At 34.4% G+C, this 22,335-nt stretch overlaps 1 protein-coding gene and 2 long non-coding RNA genes across 3 annotated transcripts in view; all 3 read right to left on the minus strand.

Moving 5' to 3' along the window:
- Positions 1 to 976: 976 nt before the first annotated feature.
- Positions 977 to 3,388, minus strand: LOC107564135 (uncharacterized). Its single transcript, XR_001606189.1, has 3 exons — positions 3,373 to 3,388; positions 1,183 to 1,232; positions 977 to 1,095 (listed from the first exon to the last, which is right to left on the minus strand). It is a non-coding gene; the product is annotated as an uncharacterized lncRNA (long non-coding RNA).
- Positions 3,389 to 4,612: 1,224 nt separating this feature from the next.
- LOC107564140 (collagen alpha-1(XXVIII) chain-like) overlaps positions 4,613 to 22,335 on the minus strand; it is a 33,578-nt gene continuing 15,855 nt past the window's right edge. Inside the window, exons 11-34 of the mRNA XM_016249150.1 lie at positions 21,572 to 21,640; positions 20,123 to 20,191; positions 18,920 to 18,988; positions 18,742 to 18,810; positions 16,229 to 16,297; positions 15,829 to 15,897; positions 14,103 to 14,171; positions 13,955 to 14,023; positions 13,767 to 13,838; positions 13,604 to 13,672; positions 13,382 to 13,453; positions 11,934 to 12,002; positions 11,687 to 11,755; positions 10,837 to 10,905; positions 10,635 to 10,703; positions 9,635 to 9,703; positions 9,359 to 9,427; positions 9,090 to 9,158; positions 8,697 to 8,765; positions 8,449 to 8,494; positions 7,313 to 7,566; positions 6,989 to 7,205; positions 5,571 to 5,765; positions 4,613 to 5,075 (exon numbers count right to left, since the gene is read on the minus strand). Of these exons, the coding sequence (XP_016104636.1) occupies positions 5,068 to 5,075; positions 5,571 to 5,765; positions 6,989 to 7,205; positions 7,313 to 7,566; positions 8,449 to 8,494; positions 8,697 to 8,765; positions 9,090 to 9,158; positions 9,359 to 9,427; positions 9,635 to 9,703; positions 10,635 to 10,703; positions 10,837 to 10,905; positions 11,687 to 11,755; positions 11,934 to 12,002; positions 13,382 to 13,453; positions 13,604 to 13,672; positions 13,767 to 13,838; positions 13,955 to 14,023; positions 14,103 to 14,171; positions 15,829 to 15,897; positions 16,229 to 16,297; positions 18,742 to 18,810; positions 18,920 to 18,988; positions 20,123 to 20,191; positions 21,572 to 21,640 (2,037 nt within the window). The 3' untranslated portion in view covers positions 4,613 to 5,067. The remainder of the gene's footprint in view (positions 5,076 to 5,570; positions 5,766 to 6,988; positions 7,206 to 7,312; positions 7,567 to 8,448; positions 8,495 to 8,696; positions 8,766 to 9,089; positions 9,159 to 9,358; positions 9,428 to 9,634; positions 9,704 to 10,634; positions 10,704 to 10,836; positions 10,906 to 11,686; positions 11,756 to 11,933; positions 12,003 to 13,381; positions 13,454 to 13,603; positions 13,673 to 13,766; positions 13,839 to 13,954; positions 14,024 to 14,102; positions 14,172 to 15,828; positions 15,898 to 16,228; positions 16,298 to 18,741; positions 18,811 to 18,919; positions 18,989 to 20,122; positions 20,192 to 21,571; positions 21,641 to 22,335) is intronic.
- LOC107564149 (uncharacterized) lies at positions 8,437 to 9,159 on the minus strand. Its single transcript, XR_001606190.1, has 3 exons — positions 9,090 to 9,159; positions 8,697 to 8,765; positions 8,437 to 8,494 (listed from the first exon to the last, which is right to left on the minus strand). It is a non-coding gene; the product is annotated as an uncharacterized lncRNA (long non-coding RNA).

Here is a 22,335-nt window from a genome sequence, read left to right on the forward strand (position 1 = left end):
TGGTATTTCTTTATGTCCCTCTTTAAATTTAATAATTGCATTTTTTTAAGTATTAAAACATGTGTTCAAAGTGCTGTTAAAATACTTTGAACTGTATAAACAATAAAAAATGTGTGGAATTTATTATTCTGCAATTCACAAAATATATTTCACAGAATATTGTATGTATTGAACTACAGATCTAAATAATGTAGATTGAGGGTGCTTTCACACTAGCACTTTTGGTGCGCACCCGGGTTCGACTGAGTTCGGTTCGTTTGGATGATGTGAACGCTGACTTCCGAACTCGGGTGCGCACCCACGAACCGTACCCGAGTCCGCTTAAAAAGGGTGGTCTGGGGTACGGTTCATGTGAACTCCAGTACGGTTCGTTGCTGATGTGAACGCAATCGTACCAAATCGCGGAAGTGAACTGCTATTAATGACGTATTATTTGATAAAAATGTGTTTGTATGTGTGTTTCACTCATTTTCCTTACAAACGTGACTGTCGCGCTGCAAACAGAGAGCTGTATATCTCATTTCTGTTCACCTTCAGGGTTCTTTAGAGCATTTGCAGTACATTCGTAAGGCAGACGTAAGTGCCGTTATGTACCAAAGCTTTGTAAACAATATGAACGGTTCAAAAACTTAAATATATAAAAGCGTAGAGAGCAATGTTATGCATTTGCCACCTTCTCCTGCGCTGTCGTTACTAAGCAACGGGGTAAAAAGCTGCTGGCTTGATGCCGCAAACGAACCGCGGTTCGGACCGAAATAAAATAATATGAATGCAGTCCAGCGGGGGCAGGGTGAGGAGGGAGCAATTGAACTCGGGTTCGGACCAGGCAAGCAAACCAAGTGTGAAAGCACCCTTAAATATTAGTTTGTTGATTTAATCAAAATGCCAACTCAGATTTTGAGAAACAAAAATTGCTTGAACTATCAATAAAGTGGTCTAATCGTGTCATTATGTAAAGCATAAGTACCTGTGAACGGCAATGACAGATGTAAACAGTCTTGGACTTCCTGGGACCACATTGGTGAATATGAACTCAAATCTAGTGTTATTAGATTTGGTTAATATGTAAAGTGCTTCAGTCTGACCTCTCAGTTTCTGGGAAAAAAAGAAAGAGGGAATTTGACATCATCTACATGAGCTATTAAAAAGGATTTGATGAAAACATGAAGCAAGATGACTCACTGAATTTGCTGTCCTTGTGGTGATATTAATAATGCAGTTGTATCCCACAGCTGTTAATAAATAAAAATGAAATAAAAAGGTAAATAAAAGACAAGATGTCAGATAATGATTCATCAGTAGGCGCGTCAATTTCGCAAAAACGCCAATATATCGCAAAAAAGTCATTACGCTCGCATGAGGTGGTTTTTCAGGCAATGCGAAAAAGGAATAATTCGCAAAACTTTTCGCATTTACAGGTCACATGGCGTAGGTAAAACGTCATATGACCATTCTTCAATGTACTATAACCTCCAAGTAACACTTCATACATGGCCACTCTCCAGTATAAGGGGCTTTCCCTACCATTAAAGGGGTCATATGATGCGATTTCAATTGATCCTTTCTCTTTGGAGTGTTACAAGCTCTTGGTGCATAAAGAAGGTCTGTAAAGTTGCAAAGACTAAAGTCTCAAATCCAAAGAGATATTCTTTATAAAAGTTAAGAGTCAACCACACCTACCTAAAACGGCTCGTTCTAACATGCCCCCACATGTCTACATCACGATGTGGAAAGATTTGCATAATGCCGCCCAAATGCTCACGCAGAAATATTAATATTAAATATCGCCAAAATTTGTAATGGAAACGCGCCTAGTGACTATCAACTTATGTTAAAGCTTGCACTACGCGGAAGCTACAGATGACTGTTTATTATATGTTTTTAAGTTTTAAATATGGATATTTTTATTACAAAAACGCACCGATTCGCTTCACAAGGCCTTTATTAACCCCCCGGAGCCGTGTGGGACACTTTTTTTTATGATGGATGGATGCACTTTATTGGACTTCTTTTGGACTATTGAAAAATAACACCCATTCACTGCCATTATAAAGCTTGGAAGAGCCAGGACATTCTTTAATATAACGCCGATTGGATTCGTCTGAAAGAAGAAAGTCATATACACCTAAGATGGCTTGAGGGTGAGTAAATCATGGGGTAATTTTCATTTTTGGGTGAACTAACCCTTTAAACAGCCCTCTGATGCATGAATGATTACATCACAAATTAAAAATATTTCCTTTTTTACTTAAAAACAAGAAAAGAATCAAAATGATGTTTTATGAAAGAGCTACATCTGTCCAGTACAGTATAAGATGGCATTTAGATCTTTCCACTGTAGTAGACACCAGCATAAAGTTAATTACATTACATTTTTGAGATTATTATTGAATATTTCTCAAATACTCACACAAGTTGACTCTTGGCAGTGCCAATGAATGCCAGATTATCCTCAAATAGGAAATATTCCTATATAAAGACAAAAAAGATGTCACAATTATGACAACTTAATATACATAAAGGTAACCACAGGTAACAAGGCGGACATAATTCATTTAATCACCTCTATCACCATTATTTCCCTTCGTGTCCTCGATTGAATCCAGGCAGTCGATGAGCGCTTCACCTGGTCTGGCTTTCATCTGCCTTAAATGAAACATAAAATCAACGTCACGATGTGGAAAGATTTGCATAATGCCGCCCAAATGCTCACGCAGAAATATTAATATTAAATATCGCCAAAATTTTGCGCAAATCTGTAATGGAAACGCGCCTAGTGACTATCAACTTATGTTAAAGCTTGCACTACGCGGAAGCTACAGATGACTGTTTATTATATGTTTTTAAGTTTTAAATATGGATATTTTTATTACAAAAACGCACCGATTCGCTTCACAAGGCCTTTATTAACCCCCCGGAGCCGTGTGGGACACTTTTTTTTATGATGGATGGATGCACTTTATTGGACTTCTTTTGGACTATTGAAAAATAACACCCATTCACTGCCATTATAAAGCTTGGAAGAGCCAGGACATTCTTTAATATAACGGCGATTGGATTCGTCTGAAAGAAGAAAGTCATATACACCTAAGATGGCTTGAGGGTGAGTAAATCATGGGGTAATTTTCATTTTTGGGTGAACTAACCCTTTAAACAGCCCTCTGATGCATGAATGATTACATCACAAATTAAAAATATTTCCTTTTTTACTTAAAAACAAGAAAAGAATCAAAATGATGTTTTATGAAAGAGCTACATCTGTCCAGTACAGTATAAGATGGCATTTAGATCTTTCCACTGTAGTAGACACCAGCATAAAGTTAATTACATTACATTTTTGAGATTATTATTGAATATTTCTCAAATACTCACACAAGTTGACTCTTGGCAGTGCCAATGAATGCCAGATTATCCTCAAATAGGAAATATTCCTATATAAAGACAAAAAAGATGTCACAATTATGACAACTTAATATACATAAAGGTAACCACAGGTAACAAGGCGGACATAATTCATTTAATCACCTCTATCACCATTATTTCCCTTCGTGTCCTCGATTGAATCCAGGCAGTCGATGAGCGCTTCACCTGGTCTGGCTTTCATCTGCCTTAAATGAAACATAAAATCAGTTGCTTCAGTCTAAGAGGAGAATAAAACACTAAATGGTTCATTAAAAAAAAACAGGCACACATAAAAAGGTAACTATATATTATCTTTCTTCAAAATGTAAATCGTTACCATGATTTTGTGAAGTAAACTAATCACTGAGAAGCGGATATTTATATAAAGCATCCCCCCCAACAAAATTAAATTTGTGTTGTAGTTTTTGCTTGTTCATCTAGCCTAATAGTTATATGTTTCAGCTTTTAATATTTTAAACCAAAGTAAATATGTTTTTAGTACGGCGGGAAGGAAGGGACAAACTGCGAATATCTGAAAGCATATTTATGCCGCTTGCTTTATTACTTATTATATATTTGTATATGGCTATATATAATAATAGCTGTCAGGAGGAGTAATATGTGTTTAAAGACAATGTGGGATCTATATAAGATTATTATAAGATCTATATTATCTCTCTCTCTCTCTCTCTCTCTCTCTCTCTCTCTCTATATATATATATATATAAGAAATACGTATTTAGATGTAGAAAAGGGTATAAATTATATTTGTTTTCTCATTCAATAACAAGCACAAATTTAGTGAAAATCATGAACCAAACATTTTATTCAAATAAAATCCACAAAAGAACACATTCAAAAATATCATTTGTATAAAACAAATATCATTTTTTTACATTTTAAAATAAATTTTTTTATAAAAATTATTTTAATGAATGTCTACATTTCAAAAACGACTTATTTCAGACTAATGTTAGGACAGGGCTGGTTCATAAAAAATTGCAAACCTTGTTTTCAGTACAAAATTCTGAAAAAAACTAAAGTACAAAAACTGTTTTCAGTACAAAAACTATTTTATCAGAATAACATTATAAAGACACATGAAAAAGAATATATACAAAATGTTTTCCTTTTTGAAAATCATAATTGAATTTACATTATTATGACTTAGTGACTTAACTACTGTTTGTTTATTTGCTTTATTCCCTACAAAATGATAATATCCCCATAAAATCCCTAAAACATCATTTATGGCATTTCTACAACCTACTAAATATGTCTGTGGCTTTGCTCAAGTCATAAATTGTATATAAATGTTAAATAAAACAAAACATATATACAATCAATTCCCAGTGAAGGTTGTTAGTAATATTTCTGCACGTCACAACCGTCACATGCAGAGCAGTGCACAGATTCTCAGAGGATACTGAGAAATATAAGAAATGTGTGTTTGAAGCTTCATAATAACACGTGTTTCAGGTACTTGCTTGTAAAAAAAATCTTCTGATTTATTTGGGGCTCTGCATAAAGATTTTCTCCAGATCCTGAGCATAATGTTAGGGAACAGTTTTATGATATTATAGAAAGAAGTGACCACTGTGGCATGTGCACACCATCACCAGCATAAAGTTCATTATCACTATTCAGTGTAGATCTTCATCCCGTTTAGCCTGCTATGAAAACAAAGGCAGAAAAAGTCAGTAAAAGATGCAAAGCCAGTAACATTTGAAAGGAAAGTTCACTATGTGTTATATAATGTTCTCAAGAATGTATAGATAAGTAGTTCAGCTTTTATTTATTCATTTTAATTTTGATATATATATTTACATATTTATATATATAAAATAAAAATGATACATTTTGTCTATACAGTATATTATTTTTATATATACAGTATGTATATTTTTTATTTGTATTATATTTTAATTTGTTTTCATCTAATATTTATATATTATTTTAGCTTTATTTTAAATGACCAAATGACCAAAATTGATTTTATTCGTTTTAGTTTTAGTTATAGTTAGCAGTAGCCAGATACATTTTTTACAGCTTGTTTTTGCTAAACGTAACACAAATAACTGTAATAAATGTAATAAATAATAACACTGCTGTTGACAGAGCTTATCTTGTATGAACTCTTCCTTCATGTCTGTAGGAGTGAATAATACCTGTGCTGGTGGTGAGGACACACGTTTTCTTGCATCCTTCTTCCGTCTGGAAGCGGTTGTCGTTGCCCTGACAGCCTCCGTACCAGAACTGAGCACACGAGTTTGCCTGTTTGTCGTAGTACCAGCGAATGACATAGTCTCTACAGGAGCCCTGACTCAGACCGAGCAAACATCGAGGATCCAGTGGAGCCGATTCTGACGCACCACAGAAGAAGAGAAAGTAATATCACTAAACACTTTCAGAACATAAAAACCACTTCTGCATAAATATATTTAGATTATAAAAATATAATTTGTAATATTTTTCAATAGTGTCAGTATGTTTTAGTAAATTTGTATAAAAATAATATATTATACAAACAATTGTATTACTTATTATTTTAAATTATATATATATATAGCCCATTGTTTTTATTGTCAATATTTATGTTTATGTTTTATAACAGCTTTTATATAAAAATGGTATTTTATAATTCATTACTTTATATATTAAAAATATAATTTGTTATATTTTTTAATATTGTCAAAATTAGTTTTATAACACATTATATATATGTATAGTATATTAATTATATAATTTTTATAGAATATATTTTATTATAAAACTTATTTATTATTATTTTATATTGCAAAAATACTATTTTAATGCCTTTTCAGCTTATTGCCAGTATTCAATGTTATGTTATATTATTATATTATTTTATATTAACTAGTTACATTTTTAAACTAACCTTTGCTGTATTTTAATTCTTGCATTAAACATTTTCAAAATACTTGGTGACAATGTCTGTTCTAAAACATATTATATTTATTATCATTTTACATAATAAATTATAATTTTTATTATATTTTATATAATTGATATTTGATAATATTTTGTATTGTCAGCATTAATGTTTTATGATTGTATACAATTATATATATAAAAAAACTATTTTATTATTTATTATTTTATATTATACAAATATTTGTTTTATCACATATACAGTGGGTACGGAAAGTATTCAGACCCTCTTAAATTTTTCACTCTTTGTTATTTTGCAGCCATTTGCTAAAATCATTTAAGTTCATTTTTTCCCTCATTAATGTACACACAGCACCCCATATTGACAGAAAAACACAGAATTGTTGACATTTTTGCAGATTTATTAAAAAAGAAAAACTGAAATATCACAGTATTCAGACCCTTTGCTGTGACACTCATATATTTAACTCAGGTGCTGTCCATTTCTTCTGATCATCCTTGAGATGGTTCTACACCTTCATTTGAGTCCAGCTGTGTATTCTCTATTTTATACTATAGAACATTAATTTGTCATATTTAATCATTTGTAATATATGATATTTTCAGCCTATTGACAATATTCAATATGGTCAATATTTATATTGTATAACAAACAGTTGTATGAAAAGAATACCTTTTATCACTACAGGACGAGGCTTTGCATTCACATTCACTGAAGTAGAATGTGTTGACACTGATGAAGATAATGATACTGATGGTGAAGAGGATGATGATGATGAAGAGGTTCCTGGCTGTACAGCTTGGACAGTCTTATTGACAACAGCAACAGTGCTGCCACCTTGAGGTTGTGTCTTTATGTCTAGATCCTCACCTTCATAGTCATTCTCCACCTGCACAACAGCAACAGCACAGAATCAGACAGTGGCCTGGTTCAGATCAGTCTGCATTAGTCTAGCATGCAAAAGAAACGGACAGTTAGTTAGTTGTGGTAGTTGACCTGTGCTTTGAGAGGGCCAGGGTTGATGGGAAGAGGTATGCCGTGTTCTCTGCCTCTCATGTGACTCTGCGATCTGTCCTGTGAAATCTCCTGAAATCGGTTCCCATAAACATTATTCCTGTATGAGGAAACATCCTCTTGGCCGTTGCTGTAGCCGTATCCGTTGTTTCCGTTCAAGCCATTGGTAATCCGGTTGAAGAAAAGGGCCCCGTTCTCATCCTCACAGAACTGGCTAACCAGTTTAGACTCCAGAGCTGCAGAAGGAGACCAAACACAGAGCAAGATGCAATTAGTTTGCAGTTAGGATTATTCATTATGATTTTGCTGGTGATACAAAATGAAGCAACATTGAGAATATTGCAGTTAAAATATTAAATATTTTCATTTAAAAATTTGGCAAAGGAGCACATCATTAGATTAAGACTAATTTATAGATGTTTAAATAGCATCTCTGATTTAAGTTCATTCGGAAAAATACAGTTAAAATTGCTAAAATGTATTAACTTTAGGGAATCTGTTCAAATGGTCTGTTTCAATGAACTGATTCAGAGCAACCCCAACATAACCATATCTCTGGGTGGCATTTTTCATTTATTAAATTTATTTATATGTATGTATATATTACTATGTATTGTTATATTGGATGCACTATGCACATAAACATAGTTAAATATATAAATACAAAAAACATGTGTTGATTATTTTAAATAACCTTTGCTGTATTTTAATTCTTGCATTAAACATTTTCATAATAATTGGAGACAATGGCTGTTATAAAAACATTATATTTAATATAATTTTATTATATTTTCCAGCCTATTGGTAAAATTCAATAATCATCAATATTTATGTTTTAAGTTTGTATAAAAATATTATATAGCAGATAAATTAAGCGTTTTGCGTTAGTTCTGGCAGGTCACGTGAGTCAAGCTTGCATCAGCTGATTCTCAGCTGATCACATCTACCTATAGGAATACGACACCTATCGCGGCATTCCTATATAAGCATTAAACAAGCTGATTTACAATGTGATTTAGTATTCACATTTCAACTCTGTCTGCTCTGACACAGAAGAGGTTTATAGTGAGTAAATTAATTTACAGCTAGTCCTGGATTCCCTGGGTCACCCATGTCACCTTTCATTCCTTTAAAGCCCCTCTCGCCCTGCAAACCACGATCACCCTACAGGACAGATGAATCAAAAGGCTCATATCATACATTTGAACTGATAATTTCATTTTTATTTCTGAAGTACATGCATAAGAGATTATTTTTCATCGAAAATAGTCATGATTCATTTTGTAATGATGTTTTCTGACCCATATTTACCCATTTATAACTATCCCATCCTCTTTAGTTAGTATGATCTAAACCAAAGTCTCACCTTGGAGCCTGGAAGTCCCTCTCCCGATGGGCCCCTCGGCCCTGTCACTCCAGGAGCCCCCTGATCACCCTGATGGATTTAACAAACAAGTTTATTTTCTGACCAGGTCATCATGACTTGGACACAATGCTATTATGTCTAGAGCTGGGCAATATTTTGAATATTAATGATTATACTGCTAATATAAAATGACATATTTGTCATTGTCATATTTTGTGTCTTTTTTCATATTTTCTTTGTCAATATCACATTTTTCTTTTCTTTTGTTAGTCCACCACCACCCAGTCTATATATATGAAATATCCAGACTGAATATCACCAAACTGGTGAAAAATATATAAGTTTAGCTATATCGCCCAGCCCTATAAAGCAGGTAGTAGATGGTTAACCTACTTTGGGTCCCTGAATACCTTCCCCTGGGGGTCCTTGTGGTCCTGGAGGACCTGATCTTCCCATGTTGCCCTGAAACAGCAAGACAGCAGAATTAATATATATTCAGTCGTTATTTATTCACTCTACTGTCATTCCAAACCTGACTTATATATATATATATATATATATATATGAAATATCCAGACTGAATATCACCAAACTGGTGAAAAATATATAAGTTTAGCTATATCGCCCAGCCCTATAAAGCAGGTAGTAGATGGTTAACCTACTTTGGGTCCCTGAATACCTTCCCCTGGGGGTCCTTGTGGTCCTGGAGGACCTGATCTTCCCATGTTGCCCTGAAACAGCAAGACAGCAGAATTAATATGGGAGGAACAGACAGCTTGTCTTCCTCAATCCCCACAGCAACACAGACAGACTCCCTATGCATGCTGTTCAGAGCTCTTGTTCTGGACATGTGGGGCATTCAGTATCAGTTTCATTACTGTAGTCAGGGAGATTCATGGGAGAGTTTATGTCAGATGACATGAATATAAATATCTTACCGGTGGTCCCTGCAGTCCTTCACCAGGTGGTCCTGGCAAACCAGGCAAACCCCTGAATCCAATGTCTCCCTGAAATGAAATTGAAGTTTTACCAAAAGCACCATTTAAAATTAATCCTACTATGCAGGACATTTTGATGTTCTCGTCATATATATGACTTAATATATGTGACCCTGGAGCACAAAAGCAGTCTTAAGTCGCTGGGGTATATTTGTAGCAATAGCCAAAAATACATTGTATGGGTCAAAATTATAGATTTTTCTTTTATGCCAAAAATCATTAGGACATTAAGTAAAGATCATGTTCCATGAAGATATTTTGTAAATTTATATTAAAACGTAATTTTTGATTAGTAATATGCATCGCTAAGAACTTAATTTGAACAACTTTAAAGGTGATTTTCTCAATATTTAGATTTTTTTGCAACCTCAGATTCCAGATTTTCACTATGTATTACAGATATAATATTACAGATCTCGGCCAAATATTGTCCTATCCTAACAAACCATACATCAATGGAAAGCTTATTTATTCAGCTTTCAGATGATGTATAAACCTCAATTTCGAAAAATTTACCCTTATGACTGGTTTTGTGATCCAGGGTCACATATTTAACTTGACTATATTGAGTATTTCTGAAATAATTGCCACTCAGTCATTAGTCTGCTTTGTTGTATCACAATAACACACTTATGAGTGAATTTTAATACTTTACTAATAGTTTGTAAACTGTGAAACAATCCATCATGAGTGATACATTTACAGAAATCAGTTTGAAAAAAATCTGCATTTCAAAGGATGGTTAAAATATTAATAAATTAACTTCAGTCCTTCTCAAAGCAACGACTAACTTAGGCAATTTATTTCCATTCTGTTCATTTTCTTGTTATTGTGTAAATAATCAAGTCATATTTAATAAAGTTGAAGTGTCTGAACACATTTCTGAAAGCCACAATTGATCCTCATACATCATCAGGAATACATGAAGTGTTAACTTCACCTTTGGTCCAGGAACACCAATGCCTTCAGGGCCGGGCTCACCCGATGGTCCTGGTAAACCAGGCAGACCCTGTGTGAAATAAACACACATGCTCAAATACCCAGCAACAAACCTGATTATGGGAAATATAAAATGACTTAAAATTTTAAGCGATGGGCATGCAGTGATGTTATATGGAAATAGGGATGTAAAAGTTGCTTACCATTGGACCAGGGAATCCTTCACCTTTAGGCCCAAATGGTCCGGGCGGTCCCGGGTTACCTCGATCACCCTAAATGTGATAAGGAAGGAATGCCACTTCATATACACCGGTCAGATGTTTGGAATAATTAAGATTTTTAAAAATGTTTTTGAAAGAAATCTTTGCTCACCAAAGCTGCATTTTTTTAAATAAAAAGTACAGTAAAAACAGTCATATTGTGAAATATTTTTACATTTTAAAGCACCAGCTCAGCATATTAGAATGATTTCTGAAGGATCATGTGACACTGAAGACTGGAGTAATGATGCTGAAAATTCAGCTTTGCATCACAGGACTAAATTACATTTTAGAATATATTCAAATAGAAATCAGTTATTTAAATTGTAATAATATTTCATATTATTTATTTATTTATTTTTAATTTTTTGATCAAATAAATGTAGCCTTGGTGAGTATAAGAGACTTGTTTCAAAAACAAAAAATATGACAATTGTCTGTATAAAAAAGTTTGCTATTTTATGATTGGCATAATCAAAATCTTTCATTATAAATGCATTTCTTTCAAAAACATATAAAAAAAACTCTAAATTTTTCCACACTTTTGACCAGTAAAAAAAAAAAGCCATATAGAGCTGTTTTATGATTAGCATAGTCAAAATCTCGTTATTTCAAAAAAAAAAATTCACAATCATTACAAAACATTAAAAAAGCTACATATTTAAAAATCTGAATTATCCTATACTTTTGATTGGATATATATATATATATATATATATATATGCTCAATCAAATTATCTTATTCCTTTTACTAATTTTCTAAATTGTTCTTCAGGTTAAAAGTTCCACCCACCTTTGGACCAGGCAGACCGTAACCAGTCTCTCCAATTGGTCCGGGAGGACCAGCGGGACCCACCTCACCCTGAAGGCACGAGGAGATAATGTCATACCATTACTTCTCTGTTTTATTGCTTAGTTGGCTATGATGAATCTTGAAATAGAAATGTTCTGATTCATAGTGTTGGCAGTGGGCCATTAACACAACGACGGCCTGCCAGCCTGTAGGAGTGGCACAGTTAAAGTAGCTTGGCTTTTGTTACCTTTGATCCTGCAAGAGCTCGTCCAGGTAATCCTGGCATGCCCAGCCTTCCTGGCGTACCTGGCTCTCCCTAAAAAACAACAGTGTAATGTTCCAATGATGTAACTGCATTACTTCTAAAACTATGTGAGAAACCACAGACATTTATTGCACTGTTACTTCAAACAATGAGCGGTTTTGTAAGCTTGGAGTCAAAAAACAAAAAAATCAGGCGTTTTTTTACATTTCATCTTTTGTTTTAATTTAAATATTATTATATTTATATTTATTCTTTATTGTTTCCATGCTTCCCTATAGAGCACAACAGTAAGGTTCTGGAAATAGAAACCTCATTCCTTTTCTCCCTACACTCTTTTGTATTTGCAAACATTTTAATATTTTGCTGTAAACATACACTGCCGTTCAAAAGTGTCGGTGTTACGGGGCTGACAAGACGTGAGACATGCGGATCCATGTGCAAGCTTTTATTTAAAAGACGTGGTAACAAACACAGGCAGGGACGAAACACCAGCGAACCGATATAGTATGGGCAAAACGTAAGAGCAGTCCAGTAAACGGGCGTGGGTCGATCGACGGTGAACAATATCCAACAGGGCAAGGCAAAGAGAGATAATCCCGGTACACAGCAATAATCCAGTCAGGGGCAAACAGAGTCCAAACGGCAATACGAATGGGGGTAATCCGAAATACACAGGCGAGAATCAAAACACAGGAAAAACAGGCAAGACTAAGAAATACTGGGAAAAGATAGAGCAGGTGCCATAATGTAGCTATCCCTAGGTGAGCGATAAATGCTAAACAGTACTCGGCAGAGGGAAGGGATAAGAGTGAGTGTTAAATAGGGAGTGAGTGATATGAAACAGCTGTGTGCAATCAGTGCTGTGTGCAATCAGTGCAATGACTGATAAGATATGTAGTCCGGGGTGATATGCAACTGGGTGTAGTGCGAGAGTCAATGAAAATGGAAAGGGTGACCTCTGATGGCCAGCAGACGGAAGTTCATGGACCGGATACGTAACAGTCGGTAAGATTTTTGTAAAATGATCAGATATGATCAAAATTACAGTTAAAACAGTAATATTGTAAAGTACTAGTACAATTTAAAATAACTATTTTGTGGAAACGGTGATACTTTTTCTAAAGGATTCTTTGATGAATCATGATGAAGTCTTTGAAGTTCAAAAGAACAGCTTTTATTTAAAATCTTATTATTTTTATAAGAAGAATATTATACATTCTTTACTGTCACTTTTGATGAATACACATTCACTCTCGTATTTTTTCTGATTTTCAAATACTTTCAATCGAAGTTCATAATGCTGCAGTTCTCTGACTTGGTTGCTTTAGTTCACGGCTTAGTTTTTTAACTCGTTATTTAATACTTTTTGGAGAAAAAGTTAAAATACTTCCAGAACCAAGGTTGCGCTCTATTTCTTTAGATATTCTCACCTTTGGTCCCGAAGGGCCACTTATTCCAGGAGGACCTGACAACCCTCGAATGCCACTTTGGCCTTGATCTCCCTATTAAGATTAGAACACAGAATCTCAGTCAACATATACTGAAGATAATGATACTAAAGCATTTTTTGACATCCACTAGATGACAATCACAAGACACCCAAAATCTGAACATATTGAATATTAAAATGTTTAATGAGGAAAGTATTGTACCTTCTCTCCTTGAGTGCCAATTCCTGGAGCCCCCTCAGTTCCCCTCAAACCTGTTGCCCCATGCTCACCCTGATGAAGAGAAACACAATGCATTTAATACCCGGGAAACTTGCTTATTTGCTTAGAGACCTATCTAATCAGCAGAACATTCAGTCAGAGTTACCTTTTGTCCTGGAGCTCCGTCCTCCCCAGGAAGTCCAGGTACACCAGCCAGTCCATATGCACCAGGTTCACCCTGAAGAAATCATATCAGTACTTCTAAAGTCTTCATTATGGTCTAAAACTAGCTTCTATCCTAAATGGCCCATACATTTTGTGAGCCTACACCACCCCAGATTTAAGAACACATACCTTTGGTCCAGGTTCGCCCTGCCCTCTCTCTCCCGGGGTGCCCATCTCTCCTGGTAAACCTTGTTCTCCCTAGAAAAATAGTCAAAAATTGAGCCAAGGACAAATTTCTTTTTACAGCTTGCCATTAATTATAATCTTTACTACCAACCTTGGAACCAGGGAAACCCTCTCCCGGTGGTCCTCTTCCTCCTGGAGGCCCCCTCGGACCCTCAACACCCTGATTGTAAGAAATGTAAGAAATATATGAGAAATCTAATTTTGCATTGGAAAAGTTCATACATACATATGTTATACCTAGGTGTGTGTGTGTCAAAAGGATACTACCAGTCAAAAGTTTAGAATAATTATTTTTTTATATATTTTTGAAAAAGGTCTTTACAAAGGCTACATTTATTTGATAAAAAACACAGTAAAAACAGTAATATTGTGAAATATTATCACAATTTAAAATAACTGTTTTCTATTGTAATATATTTGAAAAAGTAATTTATTCCTGTAATGTAAAGCTGTATTTTCAGCATCATTACACCAGTCTTCAGTGTCAAATGATCCTTCAGAAATCATTCTAATATGCTGATTTGATGCTTAGTTATTATCGATTTATTATCGAATATTAAAGGGGTCATATGATGCTATTTTAAAGATCATTATTTGGTGTAACAGAATATGTTGACATGCTTTAATGTTCAAAAAACACATTATTTTTCAAATACTGTACATTATTGTAGATCCTCTATGCCCCGCCTCTCTCAAACACGTCGTTTTCAACAAAGCCCCATCTTGTTATTATTATCAATGTCAAAAACATCTTGTGGTATTTGCTGCTGACTTTTTTTACGGAAACTGTAATACATTTTTTTAAGGATTCTTTGATAAAGTTAAAAATTACAGCGTTTATTTGAAATAAAAGTATTTTGTAATATTATAAATGTCTTTACTGTCACTTTCGATCAATTTATTAAAATGTAAGTCTTTTATTATTATTGTTTTAATATTACGTAAACCAAACATTTGAGTGGTAGCGTATCAGATTTCAAATTGTTAATAATAAGAAATGTTTCTTGAGCACCAAAACAGCATATTCGAATGATTTCTGAAGGATCGTGTGACTATTTATCTGACTATTTGTTATGACAAGGTGCAGTTTAGCTGATGAGGACAGCATATATTTTATAAACAAAAAAATGCATGTCCATTCATGTCCATTTCCTCAATTCATTAGACCCTGTGAATAAGTCAAGGACAGTTAAGAACACATCATCATATAATAATAATAATAATAATAATAATAATAACTCATTACATTTAACTTTTCTAGGCACTCAAAGCGCTTTACATTGTCAGGGGGTATCTCCTCATCCACCACCAGTGTGCAGGATCCACCTGGATGATGCGACGGCAGCCATAGTGCGCCAGAACGCCCACCACACACCAGCTTACTGGTGGAGAGGAGACAGAGTGATGAAGCCAATCAGCAGACATGGGGATTGTTAGGAGGCCATGATGACCAGAGGCCAATGGGCAAATTTGACCAGGATGCCGAGGTCACAACTCTACTCTTTTCGAAAGACATCCTGGGATTTTTAATGACCACAGAGAGTCAGGACCTCGGTTTAACGTCTCATCTGAAAGACGGTGCTTTTTGACAATATAGTGTCCCCGTCACTATACTGGGGCGTTAGGACCCACACAGACCGCAGGGTGAGCACCCCCTGCTGGCCTCACTAACACCTCTTCCAGCAGCAACCTAGTTTTCCCAGGAGGTCTCCCATCCAGGTACTGACCAGGCTCAGCCCTGCTTAGCTTCAGTGGGCAACCAGTCTTGGGCTACAGGGTGATATGGCTGCCGGTCAGTCATATCATCATCATATCACCTTTTCTCCCTGAATGCCAAGCCCTGGGAGTCCAATCGGTCCTGGTAAACCTGGAGGCCCAAGCTCACCCTGAAGACATAAAGAGGATGAGTCAGTTTCAGATAGATTAATACATCCTGAGATTTAACTGACGGGAATAATAATCTGTATATTTTGAGTATAAGAAATGACTGTGGTTTTATTCAGTACTATAGGTGAGCAGGACTCATCTTTTCCCACAGTAAGCTGAGCTGTACCGCCCTCCCATCTGCTCTTTCTCGCTCTTTATTACCGTCCAATCAGTCCCTGGTGTTTAAATGGGAACTTTGGGCCAGTTTACAATCTTCATTAAGCCTTTTGTGTGTCATAGATGGCGTGGTTATGTGAATTCCATTCATGGGCTGATATATTTATAGCCCACCTTGTCGCCTTTGATTCCAGTGCCCTGCTGTCCTCTTGGTCCCTTTGGCCCCTCCAGACCACGGTCCCCCTGTCAAACAAAAGAGGCGTCATCAGCCCAGTGTTGCTGAAATGCTAACCTCCCTTTCTCTGCCATTCAGATGCATTTACTGCACTGCATGTATTGTTTCTTCGTCTATGAGATTTAGAAAACACCTGTTTTCCCAACTGGTAATAATACAGTGCAATTCCTCAGTGAGCCTTAATTGTTGTTTATACAAAGTGGCTCGATTAGGTTGCACTCATAAGGATTCAATTAGAGCCAATCCAGGATTTGTTGATCTTGGTTTTATTTTAAATTTGACTTGTGTTGACTTAATTTCTAGTAATTAAAATGAAATCTTCACCTGCAATGAATTCCAGTGATATTGTTAATATTTTAAATTAGCTTTTATTTTTAATTTAATTTATTTTTAATTTTTTCATATTTAATTTAGTTTTAGTCATTTTTTGTACTTCAACTTAATATTTTAAACAAACTTTTATTTATAATATTATAAATATATTTATAAATAATAAACATTTTTAAAAAATAAACATTTATTTAGTTTTAGTACATTTAGTACTTAAACATATTTACTAGCTTTTTTTGTTTTAAGTTCAAATTTTTCTTAAACGTACTTTTTTATTTCAGCTTTATTGCAATTACTGAAAACAATTTTTAATGGTTTTATTTGCAGTCAACGATAACACTGCTTATTATTTCTTATCGTCACATGCATTTAATTGGTAAATGTTAGCAGAAAAATAAACTGATTGGAGAAACTAAACATTGATAGAAGTCAAGTGTTATAATTTTTGCAATAATTCCCTTAATGATAATGATAAAGGACTATTATAAAATGTTATGATAATGTCCAAAATGCATTTGATATATCTAGAGCACTTATGAATCCAAAGCAATACATTTCTTTCTCTGGAAAAATAGGTAAAAAATATTGATGACACATCTTAAAAATGTTCCTCCCCTCCTCCTAATACCACCTGACACTGATTTGTAATAACAAGTAGCAAATTGTAATTCATGTCTATGAGGTAAAGTAAAGCCTGTTGGCTATTTAAAGAAATGGACGAACCCTTCAATATGCTCCGGCCCAACATTTGTCAACACAGGAAAGAAAACTGTACTTAAGATATCTCATGGGTATGTTTTAATAATTAACTTCAGAAGCAAAAATGGTGTTAGAGCTGGTTCAGTTCATTCCTGTGAATCATTTCAGATTCATTAAAAACTTGATTTGCATCATCATCAGGGCCGTTTCTAGCCAATTTGACGCTCTAGGCGAAATCCCTATTGCTCACTATATATAATTATTTTCAGACACTAGTTGCTTGTCACATTCAAATTGGTTGTCATAGTAACGACACTAATTTGTGGAGATTCAGTGCATTGAGCTCCACAAATCTGAATGCATTATTTGTAAATTGACTGTTAAGATAAACATTTTGCACAATTTAGTATCTGTAATATCATTGTGTTGCCACTACATGCATGTATAGCCCTATGTAACAATCCCTAGTGGCTAAGACATTGCACATAATTTACAAATAAATCATACATAAATTGATTTTATTACATTTTGATTTGGATACTATATACTATACTACTCCATATTGTTGAGATATTATCAATGGTTACTTTTTTGTCTTTATCTGTTTTTTGTTCAGTTTTGTTGTTGTTTCTTGAAACATTGATTTAAAGTGTCAGTTATTGCATTATTATTTCAGTCAAACCTATAAAACCGCTTTGTTACCCCAAACTACATATAAAAGCTTTATCAGTGGCATAAAAGTAACCAATGCAGCTACTTAATCATTTGCTACTCGTTAACGTCCCCTTTAAATAACGTGACGTTCTGCTCTCTATGATGCTGTTGGCGCTGTTGGAAGTGAATGAATTGATTGAGCATTTCGACACCTCCGTAAGGATGCATTTAACTCGACAAAGCGGTCTAATAAAGGATGTATTGATCTCGTGAATTAGCAAATTTGACTATACAAACAGAATTGAGATCTAATTTAGTTTAGCTACTGGATGAAGGTTTTCAAAGCACTGAGGTTCTCTTTAAAATGAATCACATTTCTTTGCTGTATTTTCAATTTACGATTACATTTTATATGCAGTTCTGGCTTTGATGTAGACCTAGTTAGACTGCTAACATTAGACAGATTACAAAAAGTATTTATAGAGGTCCAAGAAAACGAATCCATTAAATTCTGTCTTGCATCCTCAGGCTGGTAATGCGCTCAGCTAATTGATCTGGAACATACAATAATTAATAGCCTTGGGTTTTGAAATGAAGATTTACCAGGAAACTTTGAGCCTCTAATGAGGTATTATAAATATTACAAGTCTTTAATGCATTTGTTTACTTGGATCTTCTCAGATTGCCTTTGGCTGCTTCACATCTCCAGGTAGATTAAAGAGCAGAGAGTGACTTTAGTGAGAACATGGCGTTTTTGGGCTAACCTTACCTTTGGACCTGGAAAACCCTCTCCTAGTGGTCCTTTCTCCCCTTGAACCCCCTGTGGCCCTTGAGGCCCCTGATTTGATGAAGGAAAAATGGCATATAGTCAAATCTATGGGTGTAAATTCAGTGTGTGCTGATTAGTATACAGTTGAATATTTCTGAATTTCTGCTTCTATACTTACAGACAGGCCTGGCTCGCCTATGCCAGGTGGACCCGAAGGACCTGGTCTCCCCTGAAATCCCATATCGCCCTGCAGACGGATCAAAGACGTGAACAATTCAGGAGAATAAGTAAGAAAATCGCTATAGAAAATAACAGCATATCTGAGAATCCACAACCAGTACCATCCATGTCATCTAAAAAATGCACAATGGAAATATTGAGAAATTAACCCTGCAGGCCTGACATGAAACCTTTAGACAAATTATAAAGAAGTATAAAAAAGTTTATATATTTTTTGTTGTGTATCATTTTTGATACATCAGGCTTTATGGCTCATATGATATAGGAGAATATGGAGCTCATACTTGAGGAGGAACAACACCTTTTATTCAGAGGCCGAAAAATAGGCATTTTGGTGCAGATGCTGATATTTATATGGCCAAAAAGTGAAAATGAATTCTGATGGCTTGAAATATACAGGTAAATGAGATCTTTATAACAGTAACAGACTAATTGCATAAAATGCATAGAAATATCAGCTTTCACTCTATATCTCCCAATAATATGTCTTAGTAACATGGTATTCAAATGCTTATTTTGATGATCAATGCTCTGTAGTTTCAAAACATATAATGCAATGCAATACAATGATGATTGAGAGATGAACAAATAAATGTTCCTCAAAAGCCCAATATTTGATACATTATTAATATGATTTTTTCTAATAAATGATGTATGGATAATTAAGTAAACCTAAGTTGCTTCAGTTCAGTAAATGTTCATCTTGAAATGTTACTAACAATATAAAAGCTATTCTTACGTTTACTGTATAAAAATCAATAACGTTTTCACAGCAAAAATACACGCGAAACATGACCTGATGTTGGACATTTTTACAATTATACTAAAACGCCTTTTACTTGCTAAAAAAGTATAAACTATTAATCGGATGGCATGTAGTAGATTGTGTGCAACAGGTTTTTAAGCAAAGTTTTGATCATGTTGATCATTTAGAGGCCTCAAAAATTTGTGTATCAAATATGATACAGTAGGTTTTATAGGGTTCTCGGTTAAAGTGGCTCACTGACCATGGAAAGTTAAAGGGAAAATAAAAACATCTTAAACCAGCCAAGCTGTTGTTATGTTGGTTTAGCTGGTAAAACCCACTAAAGCCAGTAACGTTTTTAGTGGATTTGCATTCAAAAAAGTAAATACAGCTGACCTTTGGTCCAGGAAGTCCAATTCCACTGTCGCCCTGAATTCCAGGTGGGCCAGCAGGGCCACGCTCACCCTGTGATTAATTACAAACAAAAACAACTGATTAGATAGATCACATTCATTATTTCTCATGGAAGACATTTCTCATTGTGTGAAATCTCACATAGATTCATACAGAACCTCAAGACATTTCAAGAGTTTCTTATAAGAATTTCATCCAGCTTCATCAACAGAAGAAGTGAGTATAGACCAATTTCAGTGTTTGCAAACAGTGATGACGTTTTTGTGGGCGGAGCCTATGTGGTGGCAGAAAATGACAGTTTTAACGTAGCAGTCTATTCAAGCCATGGAATAAACGAATAAAAAAATTATTTTGAGTTTATATTTCAAAATTCTGACTTTTTTCTTGCAATTCTGAGATTATATCTCACAATTCTGGTAAGAAAAATCAACTTGTCATTCTTTCTTTTTAGTTTATAATCCCACACTTCTGGCTTTTTTTCCTCAGAATTGACAAACTCGCAATTGATTACTTGAATAAAGTTATAAAGTCTGAACTAGGAAGCAAGAAAAAAAGTCTGAATTGTGAGATAAAATAGGTAAATGTTATGTAAAATGTTATAGGTTTAAATAGTATTTCATGCATGTATTTCAACTGTAGGGCTAATGCAGTATGTTCCCTATATGAATATTATATAGACCTATTGTTTAAATAAAATGTATGCTTTAAAAGTAAGGTAATCATAGCAGGTTTCATCCATAGTCTGTCCATTTCTCTATATCTCCCAATAATATGTCTTAGTAAGATGGTATTCAAATGCTTATTTTGATGATCAATGCTCTGTAGTTTCAATATACATATAATGCAATGCAATACAATGATGATTGAGAGATGAACAAATAAATGTTCCTCAAAAGCCCAATATTTGATACATTATTAATATGATTTTTTCTAATAAATGATGTATGGATAATTAAGTAAACCTAAGTTGCTTCAGTTCAGTAAATGTTCATCTTGAAATGTTACTAACAATATAAAAGCTATTCTTACGTTTACTGTATAAAAATCAATAACGTTTTCACAGCAAAAATACACGCGAAACATGACCTGATGTTGGACATTTTTACAATTATACTAAAACGCCTTTTACTTGCTAAAAAAGTATAAACTATTAATCGGATGGCATGTAGTAGATTGTGTGCAACAGGTTTTTAAGCAAAGTTTTGATCATGTTGATCATTTAGAGGCCTCAAAAATTTGTGTATCAAATATGATACAGTAGGTTTTATAGGGTTCTCGGTTAAAGTGGCTCACTGACCATGGAAAGTTAAAGGGAAAATAAAAACATCTTAAACCAGCCAAGCTGTTGTTATGTTGGTTTAGCTGGTAAAACCCACTAAAGCCAGTAACGTTTTTAGTGGATTTGCATTCAAAAAAGTAAATACAGCTGACCTTTGGTCCAGGAAGTCCAATTCCACTGTCGCCCTGAATTCCAGGTGGGCCAGCAGGGCCACGCTCACCCTGTGATTAATTACAAACAAAAACAACTGATTAGATAGATCACATTCATTATTTCTCATGGAAGACATTTCTCATTGTGTGAAATCTCACATAGATTCATACAGAACCTCAAGACATTTCAAGAGTTTCTTATAAGAATTTCATCCAGCTTCATCAACAGAAGAAGTGAGTATAGACCAATTTCAGTGTTTGCAAACAGTGATGACGTTTTTGTGGGCGGAGCCTATGTGGTGGCAGAAAATGACAGTTTTAACGTAGCAGTCTATTCAAGCCATGGAATAAACGAATAAAAAAATTATTTTGAGTTTATATTTCAAAATTCTGACTTTTTTCTTGCAATTCTGAGATTATATCTCACAATTCTGGTAAGAAAAATCAACTTGTCATTCTTTCTTTTTAGTTTATAATCCCACACTTCTGGCTTTTTTTCCTCAGAATTGACAAACTCGCAATTGATTACTTGAATAAAGTTATAAAGTCTGAACTAGGAAGCAAGAAAAAAAGTCTGAATTGTGAGATAAAATAGGTAAATGTTATGTAAAATGTTATAGGTTTAAATAGTATTTCATGCATGTATTTCAACTGTAGGGCTAATGCAGTATGTTCCCTATATGAATATTATATAGACCTATTGTTTAAATAAAATGTATGCTTTAAAAGTAAGGTAATCATAGCAGGTTTCATCCATAGTCTGT

This window comes from Sinocyclocheilus grahami, unplaced genomic scaffold, assembly GCF_001515645.1.
Source record: "Sinocyclocheilus grahami isolate Dianchi unplaced genomic scaffold, SAMN03320097.WGS_v1.1 scaffold913.1, whole genome shotgun sequence".
Classification (NCBI taxonomy): Eukaryota; Metazoa; Chordata; class Actinopteri; order Cypriniformes; family Cyprinidae; genus Sinocyclocheilus; species Sinocyclocheilus grahami.